The sequence below is a fragment of the Dermochelys coriacea genome, chromosome 3 (genome assembly GCF_009764565.3).
Source record: "Dermochelys coriacea isolate rDerCor1 chromosome 3, rDerCor1.pri.v4, whole genome shotgun sequence".
Classification (NCBI taxonomy): domain Eukaryota; kingdom Metazoa; phylum Chordata; order Testudines; family Dermochelyidae; genus Dermochelys; species Dermochelys coriacea.
The window spans coordinates 86,518,669-86,534,455 of NC_050070.1; the positions used below are offsets into that span (position 1 = coordinate 86,518,669).

Here is a 15,787-nt window from a genome sequence, read left to right on the forward strand (position 1 = left end):
TATTTTTAAGTAAACCAACTTGGAATAATTTTTACATATTGAATGTTTGTTTTCTAATGGGTACTGTTCTCCTGGTCCTTTAAGTCTTGATTGAACATTTCAAATGGCAGCACCAAGAACATGAAAATTACATAATCCATAATATTAAATTATAACACTTTTTACTTCCATACCATTTTTCATCAGAGAATTCAAACTGCTTTACAAATCTTATTGAATTTAGCCTCAACATTTGTGTGCAACAAAGTACCACCTCAGCTCCATTTTTTACAGATGGGGAAACAGGCATAGAGAGATTAAGTGATTTGGAAAAAATTCATAGAGAAGTTGTGACAGAGTTTTAAACAAAATACCCAGGACCACAAGAACATCCTTCCATTTAGTTGGTCAATGGACATACAAAGACTTGGTAATTCTACACTATAACATGAATTTAGGGTTATTCCATTTTTTGTATTTTCCATTTTCTCTGCAAAATGATATTTTCATTTTGAAAAAAGAAATGTGGGTATTTGTTAATAAATTCCTTGCTTATCCCATATAGGTGGAATCTAGCTTTTAAAAAACAAAACAAAGCTTATAAGTTTTAAGGAAGAAAAGAAATCCTGGGTTTTTTCCCCCCTAGAATGCACAATAGTTAGCATCCCTTGTTACACAGGGAGTGCCAATGTGGGGAAGAATATGAGAAGACACAGGTAATACTCCTTTGTTTTATAACGGAAGGTCATTTCAAGTAATACAAAAGTCAGTTTGCTTGTTTGTAGATTATGGGGATAAAAAACTGGGTTTGGGAGAATCAGAGGACTGGAGTTGAAGTGAATCTAGCAGCTATGCAAAGATTAGGACAAGGAAGCAGCAGAGTACTGGACACAAGAGGGACAAGGAAGTAGCAAAAGGTTGGAGGTGGGTGAGAAGAGGGAAAGCACAGTTCTTCCTCTCTTCTCAATGCCTTTGAAATTAATGTATCACACTTCTTAGTACTTATATACAATGGTTACAATCAGGCTTGGCATGATGTATAAATCTGGACTAAGCAGATACAGCTACAGTATCACTGTCAACAGATTCAGGAAAACAGTACATTTGGAATATTTTCCTCCAAACCAAAAAATTACTTTCTAAAAGTGAAAGCTAAAATTAAGCTGAAACGGACTGTGGTTCTACCAGTCATCAAGACAGTGCACTATATTGCTCAGGGTTCTGGCTACCTCCTGAATCCTACCTCATGCATCATCAGTTAAAGTGGAAGTACTGGGCTTTTTCAGTAAGAAAGTTAAACAATTTACTGAATCAAAATGGATTGTTGAGTTTTTTGGTAATACTTTTTGTGCAGTATTAAGCATCTAGCCATTCTGGTTATGATCCTTCTAAATTTGAAATAAAACAGTTCTGGCTTTCTGAGTAATGACAATTTAAATGTCAAGTTTAGCCTAAATAGATAATTAGAGTAATTTAGCATCCACCAAATGTGTTTTATGTATTGTCTGATAAGTTTCAAAAGTTATTCCCATCAACATAAGATGCATGATCTGAAGGTGCAAATAACTGAATATTTGATTTTTTTGTTCTTCTTTCCAGCTCAACATAGGAGTTAAAGAGAACAAAACCCAGAAGATTATAGGGAGTTTAGAAGCTCTATTGGTGAAGATCTTGGTGACAGTACTGTACATTTTCCAAAAGTTTCCACAGAATTTATTAGAATTTTTGGCAGATTTCTAGTGGCTCAGAATCACCAGGAGAAGTTATACAGTAAAAGCTCTTTTATCTGGCACTTTACCAACTGGCAAGCTCTATTAACCAGCATTTCTGATCTGCACTGAAAGTCCAGTTTATAGTACGGTTGGTGTGGGGCTGGCAGGGGGCTGGGAGGGGCTGTGAGGCACGCTCGGGGAGGGAGTTTGGGTCCGGGAGGGGGCTTGTGGCTGGGCAGCTCTGCAGGCACTCTGCCTCTGTCCCCCCTCCCCGAGGGCTGACTCTGTGGCTCCCAGCCTATTGGCTGAGAACTGCAGCCGCTGAGAGCTGCAGGGATTGGCGCCTGCAGATGGAGGCAGCATCTTGCTTGCAGAGCCGCCTGGCTGTGCCTCTGCCAGGAGCACCAGGGATGGGGAGCTGCTTGCAGGGAGCCCCCAGAGGTGAGCGCGACCCCCCCGTTTGGCACCCCAAGCCTCTCCCGTGCCCCAATCCCCTGCCTCAATCCCTGTCCTGGACCCAAACTCCCTCCCAGAGCCCGTGCCCTGCAGCCCCTCCCATGCCCCTGCCCCGCACCCTCCCCCAGCATTCTAAACCCCTCCCTCTAAGTGAACAGGCATTTTCACTTTACCGGCAACCCCTGTTCTCCAAGCATGCAGGTTAAAAAAGCTTCTACTGTATAGATAATGATAAGTTACTCCTCATATATTCATAAATTTTAAGACCAGAATGGGCTATTATGATTATCTAGTCTAACATTCTGTATAACTAGGGCCCTACCAAATTCAAAGTCCATTTTGGTCAATTTCACGGTCATAGGATTTTAAAAATAATAAATTTAATGATTTCAGCTATTTAAATCTCACATTTGTAATTGTAATTGTAGGGGTTCTGACCCAAAAAGAAGTTGGGGGGGTCACAAGGTTATTGTAGGCAGCGTTGTGATACTGCTACCCTTACTTCTGCACTGCTGCTGGCAGTGGTGCTGCCTTCAGAGCTGGGCAGTTGGAGAGTGTCGGCTGCTGGCTGGGAGCCCAACTCTGAAGGCCGAGCTACCACCAGCAGCAGCATAGAAGTAAGGATGATATGGTATGGTATTGCCAACCTTACTTTTGTGCTGCTGCCTGAAGAACTGGGCCCTCAGTAAGCAGCCACCACTGTCCAGCTGCCCAGGTCTGAAGGCTGTAGTACAGAAGTAAGGGTGGCATGGTATGATATTGCCACCCTTACTTTTGTGCTGCTGCTGGCAGTGTGCTGCCTTCAGAGCTGGGCGCCTAGCCAACCGCCACCGCTCTCTGGCACCCCAGCTCTGAAGACAGCGCAGAAGTAAGAGTGGCAATACCGTAAGCCCCCTAAGTTAATCTTGTGACCACCCCCCCCCCCCACAACTCCCTTTTGGGTCAGGATCTCCAATTTGAGAAACGCTGGTCTCTCCCATGAAATCCATATAGTATAGGGTAAAAGCACATAAAAGACCAGATTTCACGGGGGAAACCAGATTTCATGGTCTGTGATGCGTTTTTCATGGCCATGTATTGGATAGGGCCCTATGTATAACACGGGCCACTGAATTTTACTCAATAATTTCTGCATCATTCCCATAACTTCTGATTGAACTAGAGCATGATGAAAGGAGGAATCTTTAAGTGAGCTGTAGCTCACGAAAGCTTATGCTCTAATACATTTGTTAGTCTCTAAGGTGCCACAAGTACTCTTTTTTTTTTTAAAAGGTTAAGTATCCCTGAATTAGGATCTCTCAATCGTTAATAGGGAGCAATAGTTCATTTAATTTTGACACAATATTTTTAGGGTATATTAAGCTTCAAACTTTTTAGACTAAAAATTAAGCAGTCATTATCAGCTCCTCACTTTTGTGAGCTTTTAATTCACTCATTAAAAATTTCCTAAAATTATCAGCAATTTTGGATGCTGCAGTTAAATATTTAATATAATATTTTAAAACTTGTAAGTTACTTTTCTGAGTAGAACACTGTGATTATTTTTCAAATACTACCAAGCTGCATTTTAATTGTCACATTATTTGTGTTCCAACAAACAGAAGGAAACCCCATCTTGAGACTGGATTCTTATTTTATATGTTACCATAGTGCCTAGGAACTTTAGTCCTGGACCAGGAGCCCACTGTGCTAGGCACTGTACAAACAGAACAAAGAGACAGGCCTTGCCCCACCAATCTTACAAACTAAGAATAAGACAAGAGACAACAGATAGATACAAATGGATGGGGAAGTACAAGGAGTTGGCACAGTAAGCCGAGGTCTCTGCACACCAGTGGCCTAACTGTTAATGGAGACTACACCAAATGTGAGCCCGGGAGTATACAGGATGGGTTGAAGAGGATTACAAGGGAGAATAGGAAAGAACTTGCAGCCAGAGGGAACAGGGGATAGACTGGACAATAGCACCGTCAGCAGGAAAAGGCAGGTCTATGTGATCGGGGACTCTTTACTGAGAAGAATAGATAGGCCTGTAACCAGAGCTGATCCAGAAAATAGAAGGGTGTGCTGTCTTCCAGGTGCTAAGATACGGGATGTAGAGATGAGGTTGAAAAGGATCCTAAAGCGAGCAGGAAAGAATCCCCTAATTATCTTTCATGTGGGAACAAATTATACGGCTAGATTCTCGCTGCAAAGTATTAAGGGAGACTATGCTAGGCTGGGGAAGACGCTTAAGGAAATAGAGGCTCAGGTGATCTTTAGTGGGATTCTGCCTGTTCCTAGAGAAGAGCAACAAAGGTGTGACAAGATTATGACTATCAACAGATGGCTTAGGCAGTGGTGCTATAAGGAGGACTTTGGGATGTATGGCCACTGGGAGGCATTCATGGACAGAGGACTCTCTCGGGGTGGACTTCATCTGGGTAGGGAAGGAAATAGACTTCTAGGATGGATGCTGGCACAACTGATTAAGAGAGCTTTAAACTAGGAATTTGGGGGAGATGGTTGGGAGATGTCCAGGTAATCTCCATGCCGGATTTTAGCATTGAGAGGGAAGAAAACGAAGTAAGAAAGGATACAGCCGTGGGTAGGAGAATGTATATAAGGAGGAAGGGCAGTGTGGATACCAGTCTAATACATTATACTGGCTGTAGAATGACTGTGCCTAATAGGGTACAGAATGCGAGCGAGGCCAAACAGCAAAACTTAAGATGTTTGTACACCAATGTGAGGAGCCTAGGTAACAAAAAGGAGAAACTAGAGTTACTGGTGCAGGAAGTGAAACCAGATATTATAGGGATAACAGAAACATGGTGGAATAGTAGTCATGACTGGACTACAGGTATTGAAGGGTATGTGCTGTTTAGGAAAGACCAAAATAAAGGTAAAGGTGGTGGAGTAGCATTGTACATCAATGATGAGGTAGAATGTAAAGAAATAAGAAGCGATGGAATGGATAAGACAGAGTCCGTCTGGGCAAAAATTACATTGGGGAAGAAAACTAGTAGAGCCTCCCCTGGGATAGTGCTTGGGGTGTGCTATAGACCACCGGGATCTAATTTGGATATGGATAGAGCCCTTTTTAATGTTTTTACTAAAGTAAATACTAATAGAAACTGTGTGATCATGGGAGACTTTAACTTCCCAGATATAGACTGGAGGACCAGTGCTAGTAATAATAATAGGGCTCAGATTTTCCTACATGCAATAGCTGATGGATTCCTTCATCAAGTAGTTGCTGAACCAACTAGAGGAGATGCCATTTTAGATTTGGTTTTGGTGAGTAGTGAGGACTTCATAGAAGAAATGGTTGTAGGGGATAATCTTGGTTCAAATGATCATGAGCTAATTCAGTTCAAACTGAACAGGATTAACAAAAATAAATCTGCGACAAGGGTTTTTGATTTCAAAAGGGCTGACTTTCAAAAATTAAGGAAATTAGTTAGGGAAGTGGATTGGACTGAAGAATTTATGGATCTAAAGGTAGAGGAGGCCTGGGATTACTTTAAATCAAAGCTGCAGAAGCTGTTGGAAGCCTGCATCCCAAGAAAGGGGAAAAAATTCATAGGCAGGAGTTGTAGACCAAGCTGGATGAACAAGCATCTTAAAGAGGTGATTAAGAAAAAGCAGAAAGCATACACGGAGTGGAAGATGGGAGGGATCAGCAAGAAAAGCTACCTTATTGGGGTCAGAACATGTAGGGACAAAGTGAGACAGACTAAAAGTCGAGTAGAGTTGGACCTTGCAAAGGGAATTAAAACCTATAGTAAAAGGTTCTATAGCCATATAAATAAGAAGAAAACAAAGAAAGAAGAAGTGGGACCGCTAAACACTGAGGATGGAGTGGAGGTTAAGGATAATCTAGGCATGGCCCAATATCTAAACAAATACTTTGCCTCAGTCTTTAATAAGGCTAAAGAGGATCTTAGGGATAATGGTAGCATGACAAATGGGAATGAGGATATGGAGGTAGATATTACCATATCTGAGGCAGAAGCGAAACTCAAACAGCTTAATGGGACTAAATCGGAGGGCTCAGATAATCTTCATCCAAGAATATTAAAGGAATTGGTACCCGAAATTACAAGCCCATTAGCAAGAATTTTTAATAAATCTGTAAACTCAGGAGTTGTACTGTATGATTGGAGAATTGCTAACATAGTTCCTATTTCTAGAAAGGGAAAAAATGTGATCCGGGTAACTATAGGCCTGTTAGTTTGACACCTGTAGTATGCAAGGTCTTGGAAAAAATTTTGAAGGAGAAAGTAGTTAAGGACATTGAAGTCAATGGTAAATAGGATAAAATACAACATGGTTTTACAAAAGATAGATCGTGCCAAACCAACCTGATCTCCTTCTTTGAGAAAGTAACAGATTTTTTAGACAAAGGAAACGCAGTGGATCTAATTTACCTAGATTTCAGTGAGGCATCTGATACCATGCCACATGGGGAATTATTAGTTAAATTGGAAAAGATGGGGATCAGTATGAAAATTGAAAGGTGGATAAGGAATTGGTTAAAGGGGAAACTACAGCGGGTCATACTGAAAGGTGAACTGTCAGGCTGGAGGGAGGTTACCAGTAGAATTCCTCAAGGATCAGTTTTGGGACCAATCTTATTTAATCTTTTTATTACTGACCTCATCACAAAAAGTGGGAGTTTGCTAATGAAGTTTGCGGATGATACAAAGCTAGGAGGTATTGCCAATTTAGAGAAGGACCAGGATATCATACAGCAGGATCTGGATGACCTTGTAAACTGGAGTAATAGTAATAGGATGAAATTTAATAGTGAGAAGGGTAAGGTTATGCATTTAGGGATTAATAACAAGAATATTAGTTATAAGCTGGGGACGCATCAATTAGAAGTAACGGAGGAGGAGAAGGCCCTTGGAGTATTGGTTGATCATAGGATGACTATGAGCTGCCAATGTGATGCCAATGTGCCAATGGCTGAGAAAAAAGCTAATGCAGTCTTGGGATGCATCAGGAGAGGTATTTCCAGTAGGGATAAGGAGGTTTTAGTACTGTTATACAAGGCACTGGTGAGACCTCACCTAGAATACTGTGTGCAGTTCTGGTCTCCCATGTTTAAGAAGGATGAATTCCAACTGGAACAGGTACAGAGAAGGGCTACTAGGATGATCCGAGGAATGGAAAATTTGTCTTATGAAAGGAGACTCAAGGAGCTTGGCTTGTTTAACCTAACTAAAAGAAGGTTGAGGGGAGATATGATTGCTCTTTATAAATATATCAGAGGGATAAATACCAGAGAGGGAGAGGAATTATTTAAGCTCAGTACCAATGTGGCAACAAGAACAAATGGATATAAACTGGCCATCAGGAAGTTTAGACTTGAAATTAGACGAAGGTTTCTAACCAACAGAGGAGTGAAGTTTTGGAAGGGAAGCAGTGGGGGCAAAAGATCTATCTGGCTTTAAGATTAAACTCGATAAGTGTATGGAGGAGATGGTATGATGGGATAAGAGTGATTTTGGCAATTAATTGATCTTTAACTATTCATGGTAAATAGGCCTAATGGATATTAGATACCCAGGAAAGAATTTTCTTTAGTATTTGGTTGGTGAATCTTGCCCATATACTCAAGGTTTAGCTGATCGCCATATTTGGGGTCGAGAAGGACTATGAAGGCCCGTGAAAGTGAATACAAGCAACTTACGTCTGATGCAATGGGAGGAGCAATAAAGGAATGCAAAGAGAGGGATGATATGGTCAAAGTGACAAGCTAGGAAAATGGTCTTTGCATTAGAATTCTGAATGGAGATGAGCAGAACAAGTCTGCATTTGTCAAGGCCAGATAGTAGTATGTTGCATTAATCAATATGCAAGACAAGAGCCTGGATGAGAGTTTTACTTTGTGGATAGATAGGAAAGGCTATACTTGGAGATGTTATGCAGAAAGAATTGACAAGATTTAGACATAGCCAGGATGTGAGGACCTAGAGAGAGATCTAAATTGAAGATTACGTCCAGGTTACAGGCTGAGTGACAGGCAGAATGGTGATGTGGTCCATAGTAATCAAGAAAAGAATTAGTGGGAGGACCTGGCAGGGAAGATAAAGAGGCTTTGTTTTAGCTGTGTTGATCTTGAACTGATGGCTGGACATCCACGAGGAAATGTGACACAGACCGAGATTTTAGTTTGGACAGGAGACAGGTCTGGAGTAGAGAGGTAGATCTGTGAGCCATCAGCATACAGCCAGTAGTTGAAGTTGTGTTTAGAGAAGAGATTACTATGAGATACTGTGGCAAGGGAGAAGAGAAGAGGACCAAAGACAGAGCCCAGTAGAACCCCCACAGAAAAGTTGGAAGGTGAATGAGGAGGCTACTCTGAAGGACACGTTGAAGGAGTGATAACATTTTAGCTTAAGTGATCATTCAAAAGCATTTTGGCCCAAATTCACAGTAACACTTAAGCACTTTAACTTCATCAGGACTACTCACTTGCTTAAAAGTTAAGTATGAAGGGGTTATGGATCTGGGGATGGGGGTTGGGGGCAGGCAGCGCTCCTGCAGTAGAAATACTGTGTAAGCTGATCCAGGTTTTTGGACCTACATGTCACACTCCTACACATTCTGGGAAGCAATGGTTCCCTGTAAACTGCATGCACACACAGAGGGCAGAAGCAACAGCAGGACACAGAGGGGCTAGAGCAGCTGCTGCAGTGTCTGGGATCAGGCTGGGAAGCACATAGGAACTGAGGTGATTGGGTCAGGGCCAGGAGCAGCTACCCACCGCAGCTGGCAAGAGACATGTGAACAACTAGAATCCTGCACCACCCTAAGTCTTGAGCTGTTCCTCTCCACCCTGTCCACACAAGTCTCCCCATGCACAGCATCCACCCCACTCCCATTCCTATGTCTCCACCTCCTGCCCCCACTCAAAGTAAACTTCTGACACCTTTGTGTGTATGTGCTTACATGCTATGCTGAATAGGGATCTTAACCCTTTCCTTCTCACTAAGGGCAATATCAAAAATAAAAATTCAACAGAGGAGTGTGGCCTAATGGTTAACAGAAAGGATTGAGAGTCAGGTTATGGGTATTGTATTCCTGGTTCTGGAACTGCCATCCTTTGTAATCTTGGACTAGCCATAAAAGGGAAACAAAAAGAAAAGGAGTACTTGTGGCACCTTAGAGACTAACAAATTTCATCGGATGCAGTGAGCTGTAGCTCACGAAAGCTTATGCTCAAATAAATTTGTTGGTCTCTAAGGTGCCACAAGTACACCTTTTCTTTTTGCGACTACAGACTAACATGGCTGATACTCTGAAAAAGGAGATAGTTAACGTAAAAAAAAAAGTCTGAATTTTTTTTCGTGTTATCACACGTAATACCTAAGATTATAGTAACTGATAGGGTTAAACTATTGCCTTTACTTTCTTTTGAGTTTGTTTACTTTGTACATTTGACAGCACTTTGTGCATTTTCTGTTAGTTTCTCACAAAGCAATAGATAAGAGGAAAAACAGTTTAAAAACCATTAAAAATACCCAAATTAGTGATGGTTTAGGGGTTTATGCAGTATCTAAAACTACTTTTAACTCGTTAGATTTCAAGTTAATAGGAGTCCTTTAAACATCTATAGTTTAGTTTCCTCTATTGGGAAATGGGAATAATACTTACTTTGCCAAAAAAGGTGTTGTGAGATTTAGTTCAATGCTGTTAAAAGGAAAGAACTTTGAGAGCCTCAGACAGAAGTTACTATAGAAGCTTTATTAAAAATTAGAAATACCAAACCCTGATTAACAAGGATAGAATTCAACAATATTTTTCCCTTCAAACTCCTCCTTCCTTAAATAAAATTATAAAGCATGAATAAAGTTAAGCATGTTTGGTGTTGCAACAAGTTACCTCATGTAAAGCTTTTGCTTCCTGCAGGTTTTGCATACTGACTTTAAAACCATAAGAGTTGTTTAAAGACGGTCCTTCAATCTGAGAAGTTTCTTTCTTTGGGGCACTGAGAGCAGCAAACTGATTCTATTGAAAGAAATATATGCAGCAAAAAGATGAAAATCTATAGATTAATATATTTATGTTTCATTCTTCAGGTTACTGTTTTCCTATTTAACAACCTAAAGTTAAAAGCTCCTCTACAACAATTATAAGGAAACTTTCACTTAGCATTTGTCTACACAACGAGTTAGGGTGTATCTACACAGCAGAAAAACCAAACCAAACCAAACCCCACAGCGGCAAGTCTCAGAGCCTGAGTCAACTGACTTGGGCTTGTACCACAGGGTAACCATAGATAACCATAGATTTTTGGGCTTGGGCCAGAACCCAGGTAGTAAGACCCCGGCAGGGTCTCAGTACCGGGGTTCCAGACTGAGCCCAAATGTCTACATGGCTATTTTTAGCCCCATAGCAGCTAGTTGACCTGAGCTCTGAGACTCACTGACAGTTACTATTATTTTATTTTTTTGCTGTGGAGACATACTCTTACTGTGTAACAAGCCAGAATGTGAATCTACAGTGCAACATCTTACCACACTAACTCGCCATGTAAACAAGACCTTATCCTATCTTCCTGTGTCAGTTTCCAATAAGAAACCAAACCAATTGTTGTATCAACTTCCCTTTTTGGTCTAATTTTAATGAAATCTCATAGTGTAACAAGAATTTTAAAAAAGGGGCAAGTGTCTCTTCAATTTCAACTTTCAGATGGTTTCAAAGCCACAAAAAAGAAAATTACAAAGGGAATTTTGGTCAATGTGTGGCACTTATAAACTGAGCAATGAAGTAGTCACTTTTGCATTGGGTTGATCAAACCTACATAATAGATTAATCTAAAAGCACCTATTTATATACTGTATAATTCCATCTCTTGGTTGTGTGTTTATTTATATATACATGCACTTATTCTCACTATTGTATATTGACACTAAAATGTTAACACTGAAACAACAAATGAAAGTTTGAAATGATCAATTTTTTACAAAAAAAATCATAACATGAATACAGACAGACACATTTTAGGATTTGATGTGATCAAATTAAATATGCTTATCACTTTGCTCTCATTTTTCCTTTTGTATTTGTAGCTTTATAATTCCCATTTAGTTACCATGATTATTGTCTATTGTGTGTGTTTATTACACATGCACACACACAGATAAGAATAATTTCCCAGATCACAACAGCAAAAACAAAGCAAAAGCCCATAAAAAATAGAGATTTATCACAGACTCAACAAATTCCAAAAATTGAAAAGGTCAAAATATAAGTACAAGTGAGATAAAGGTACTTGTTTATCTTGACACATGGGCTATTTTTGCGTCTGAACTTGAAAGCGCACTAAATGTAATTTAATAAACCTGAATCTTTGTTTCCAATTCTTATTTACCTTCACTTGTGTTGTTAAAAGTACTCTTCGAAGCGTGTCAGAGTTACTTCCTCTTCTGTGATTCAATTTCTGCATCTTTGGTTCTGTAAAAACATAGAACAAATGCAAATGTTATTTACTTTCCCCCAAATATTCTAAGAAAACTGAACTACCTACCAGGAAACAAAAAATTCTTCTATCTATTATAATGTGCACAAATTGATCACCTCCAGTCCAAAGAATAGCTTTGATAACCTAGTGTGTTTTACAGACTATATGGCACTGTATAATAAGACAAAAACACTCAGTTATCTTGGACAGGCTTAAAATTTAAGATATTTAATATTTATATTCTAATTTCAAAGTAAATGTGTTTGAAACATAACAGTGACTTAAGCAAAAAAGACTTAATGACTTAAAAATACTCAACATTTAATTTCAGTTATGTTGTTCATGTTTTAACTATCACTTTAGAATTCATGTTCTAACCACAGTACCACAGTTTTTAAGGTGTTCTGACACTTAAATCTTAATTAATAATTGAATAATTACTTTCACTGGATAAACACTTGTGAAATAGATCCCTTTAAAAAAAAAACGTTTAACTTGCCCTTCCTGTAGAGAGAGCGTTATTTTTCAATTATTTCAAAGTATATTAAACTCTTTTCCTATTATTTGCGGGAAATGTTTTTGTACATCTTGTTGTACCTGGCTTAATAAATAAATTTACCTGTTGATAAAGGAGTAAAATCAAGTGCTTCAGCTATTCTTTCTTGACATTTTCTCTGTACAATGGGTGTGCTATGAAGGCAAACTGATTCGGAATTTCCAGCATCTTCTCTGACCAGAAGTGGAGAGGTGCTGAAGGATGCCCGACCTTCATCTTTGACATGTTTCTGTACATTCTCACTGGGTGCTGTGTCATTTTCTTCCACAGGTGAAGAAATTATGTTCTGACTCTGCCAGTCTGCATCTTCTAAACTAGATGGTTTGGAATCAGGGGATGCTGCTTGTTGCCAAGGAGGAAGCACTGGTGAATCTGGTGAACTATAATTGACATAATAATCATCATCCTCTTCTTCTTTATCAAGTTCTATTGCTGAAGGAGCAAGCAGCAATGTCCTGCTTTCAGGTGGAGTTTTACTGGGTTCTATGGTATTTGTAGAAATCTGTACAGTATTAATATATTTATCACAAGTTTCCTTGGTCTGTGATGGTGTAGGATCTGCCTGTGAAACAGGAGCATCTTTTGTAGGCACAATAGGTATGCTGTCTTGCAGGCTAGGTAAACTGAAATTCTTAGCTGCTTTTACCATTTCAGTAGGCTGATCTTCAGGCAATGCTATGGATCTGAAATTCTCTGCTGCTTTCTCAGTGTCAACAGGCTGATCCTTAGGCAACTTCTTGACATGCTCATACTCTTCTTTGGCATGAAGCCACGTCTGAACCTGTTGGCGACTCGGTGCGCATTTACATGGCATGATGACTATTTTTTTATCTTCGCTAGTTTTATGGCTATTAGTTTCTCCTTTGCCATCAATGGAATGACAATTACGTGGTGGTGAACCTGGTCTAGGACTTTGTGTCATTGCTGAAAATGCAATCTTCCAGAGGCGTAGTCCTTCCAACGAGAAATCTCCCTCAAACTCAGGCAGATCATTTGGAAGTCTAGTTTCTACTGTGAGAAGCCGTCCTCCAATCTCCCTGTAAAGACAATATTTTAAGCTATTATTCTGCCCTAAATTGGAAATCTACTGAGAGTAACTCTTTCCTTTCTTTCTAGTGGAGGGATGGGAATTTCTGAATCACTCAGTGCCCCAAGGATTTCTTCCAAATGCTACCTGCTTTACCTTTTATCTTCCACACTAAATATTCTAGGACAATCATCAACTTTTCAAAAAAGGAGTGCTTTAGTTCCATCCAGACTCTATCAAACACTCTCCTGAATCAGCAAGAGAAATCATTAAAGGAAATCACTTTTCCCTCAGAGACAGACCATGCCATTTCCACACAGCTCTCAACTCCTATTAGTTCAAGAATGTTGGAACAAACTGGAGTCTCTAGCATCATGGAGAGTAGTTCAGTACAGTATTATTAAACTACTGTAAAGGCTATTTTTCACACTCAAACAAAATTAAATTTTAACGGTCAGTAATAATATATTTGCAAAGACAGTAGCTTGGTGTTTTGGAGTAGAAAATATTAGAACATGATGTAGTTGGGGATTTAGTTGGGGATTGGTCCTGCTTTGAGCCGGGGGTTGGACTAGATGACCTCCTGAGGTCCCTTCCAACCCTGATATTCTATGATTCTAGTTTCAGAAAGGAAGTAGAAATCCCATTTGGTTAAAGAATCACAGCTGAAGGACCACTAAACTTTCTGATCCTGATGTAAAATGCCAATGAATTTCTGGAAGAAGCAGCTGTTAGTACATTTAGTACAGAATTAGTAAAGGTAACACATGTACAACTTCAACATTGTGAGGAAGTGTCACTTAGTACACTGTGAATGTACAACCAGTTTCACTACTTGCATACATCATAGCATGGTCAACAACTGTCATTAATTAAAGGTCTGGGGTATCTATGCACTTGTCAGAATTACAAGCAGTCCTCAAGATGAAAACCAGGAAGAGTACTCATGGCTCTAATCTCTAGAACAGGAATGGACAACAGGCGGACCATGGACCAAACATGGACCACCAGAGGCTTTTGAATGGACTGCAAAATCTTTTTATTTACTTATCTTTATTGCTATTGTGGTGTGAAAAATGTTTCTCTGGAGTCTGGACCTTGACTATACCGTGACCAAGAAATTTGGATCTAGACAAAAAATAATTGACTGTTCCTGTTCTAGAGCAAGTCACATGGGCAGATGTCTTCCTTCACCCAAGGAGAAGGTAGTCATAGATTCATAGATATTAAAGTCAGAAGGGACCATTATGATCATCTAGTCTGACCTCCTGCACAATGCAGGCCACAGAATCTCACCCAACCACTCCTGCAATAAACCTCTCACCTATGTCTGAGCTACTGAAGTCCTCAAATCATGATTTAAAGACTTCAAGGTGCAGAGAATCCTCCAGCAAGTGACCTGTGCCCCTTGCTGCAGAGGAAGGTGAAAAACCCCCAGGGCCTCTTCCAATTTGCCCTAGAGGAAAATTCCTTCCCGACCCCAAATATGGTGATCAGCTGAACCCTGAGCATGTGGGCAAGATTCACCAGCCAGATACCCAGGAAAGAATTCTCTGTAGTGACTCAGAACCCACCCCATCTAACATTCCATCACAGGCCATTGGGCCTATTTACCATGAATAGTTAAAGATCAATTAATTGCCAAAATCACTGTTATCCCATCATACCATCTCCTCCATAAACTTATCGAGTTTAATCTTAAAGCCAGATAGATCTTTTGCCCCCACTGCTTCCCTTCCAAAACTTCACTCCTCTGTTGGTTAGAAACCTTCGTCTAATTTCAAGTCTAAACTTCCTGACGGCCATTTGTTCTTGTGGCCACATTGGTACTGAGCTTAAATAATTCCTCTCCCTCTCTGGTATTTATCCCTTTGATATATTTATAAAGAGCAATCATATCTCCCCTCAACCTTCTGTTAGTTAGGCTAAACAAGCCAAGCTCCTTGAGTCTCCTTTCATAAGACAAGTTTTCCATTCTTTGGATCATCATAGTAGCCCTTCTCTGTACCTGTTCCAGTTTGAATTCATCCTTCTTAAACATGGGAGACCAGAACTGCACACAGTATTCCAGGTGAAGTCTCACCAGTGCCTTGTATAATGGTACTAACACCTCCTTATCTCCATGGGAAATACCTCACCTGATGCATTAGCTTTTTTTACGACCATATCACATTGATGGCTCATATTCATCCTGTGGTCAACCAATACTCCAAGGGTCTTCTCCTCCTCCGTTATTTCTAATTGATGCATCCCCAGCTTATAACTAAAATTCTTGTTATTAATCCCTAAATGCATAACCTTACACTTCTCACTATTAAATTTCATCCTATTACTATTACTCCAGTTTACAAGGTCATCCAGATCTTCCGGTATGATATCCTGGTCCTTCTCTAAATTGGCAATACCTCCCAGTTTTGTATCATCCGCAAACTTTATTAGCACACTCCCACTTTTTGTGCCGAGGTCAGTAATAAAAAGATTAAATAAGATTGGTCCCAAAATTAATCACTGAGGAACTCCATTGGTAACCTCCCTGCAGCCTGACAGTTCACCTTTCTGTATGACCCGCTGTAGTCTCCCCTTTAACCAATTCCTTATCC

General features: G+C 40.0%; 1 protein-coding gene across 4 annotated transcripts in view; it reads right to left on the minus strand.

Moving 5' to 3' along the window:
- The window catches only part of REV3L (REV3 like, DNA directed polymerase zeta catalytic subunit), a 280,711-nt gene that overhangs the window by 77,862 nt on the left and 187,062 nt on the right, over positions 1-15,787 (minus strand). For all 4 annotated transcript variants that reach the window (XM_038395392.2, XM_043510836.1, XM_043510838.1 and 1 more), the window contains 3 exons: positions 12,224-13,197; positions 11,515-11,597; positions 10,023-10,148 (listed from right to left, as the gene is read on the minus strand). In XM_038395392.2, coding sequence (XP_038251320.1) covers positions 10,023-10,148; positions 11,515-11,597; positions 12,224-13,197 — 1,183 coding nt within the window. The remainder of the gene's footprint in view (positions 1-10,022; positions 10,149-11,514; positions 11,598-12,223; positions 13,198-15,787) is intronic.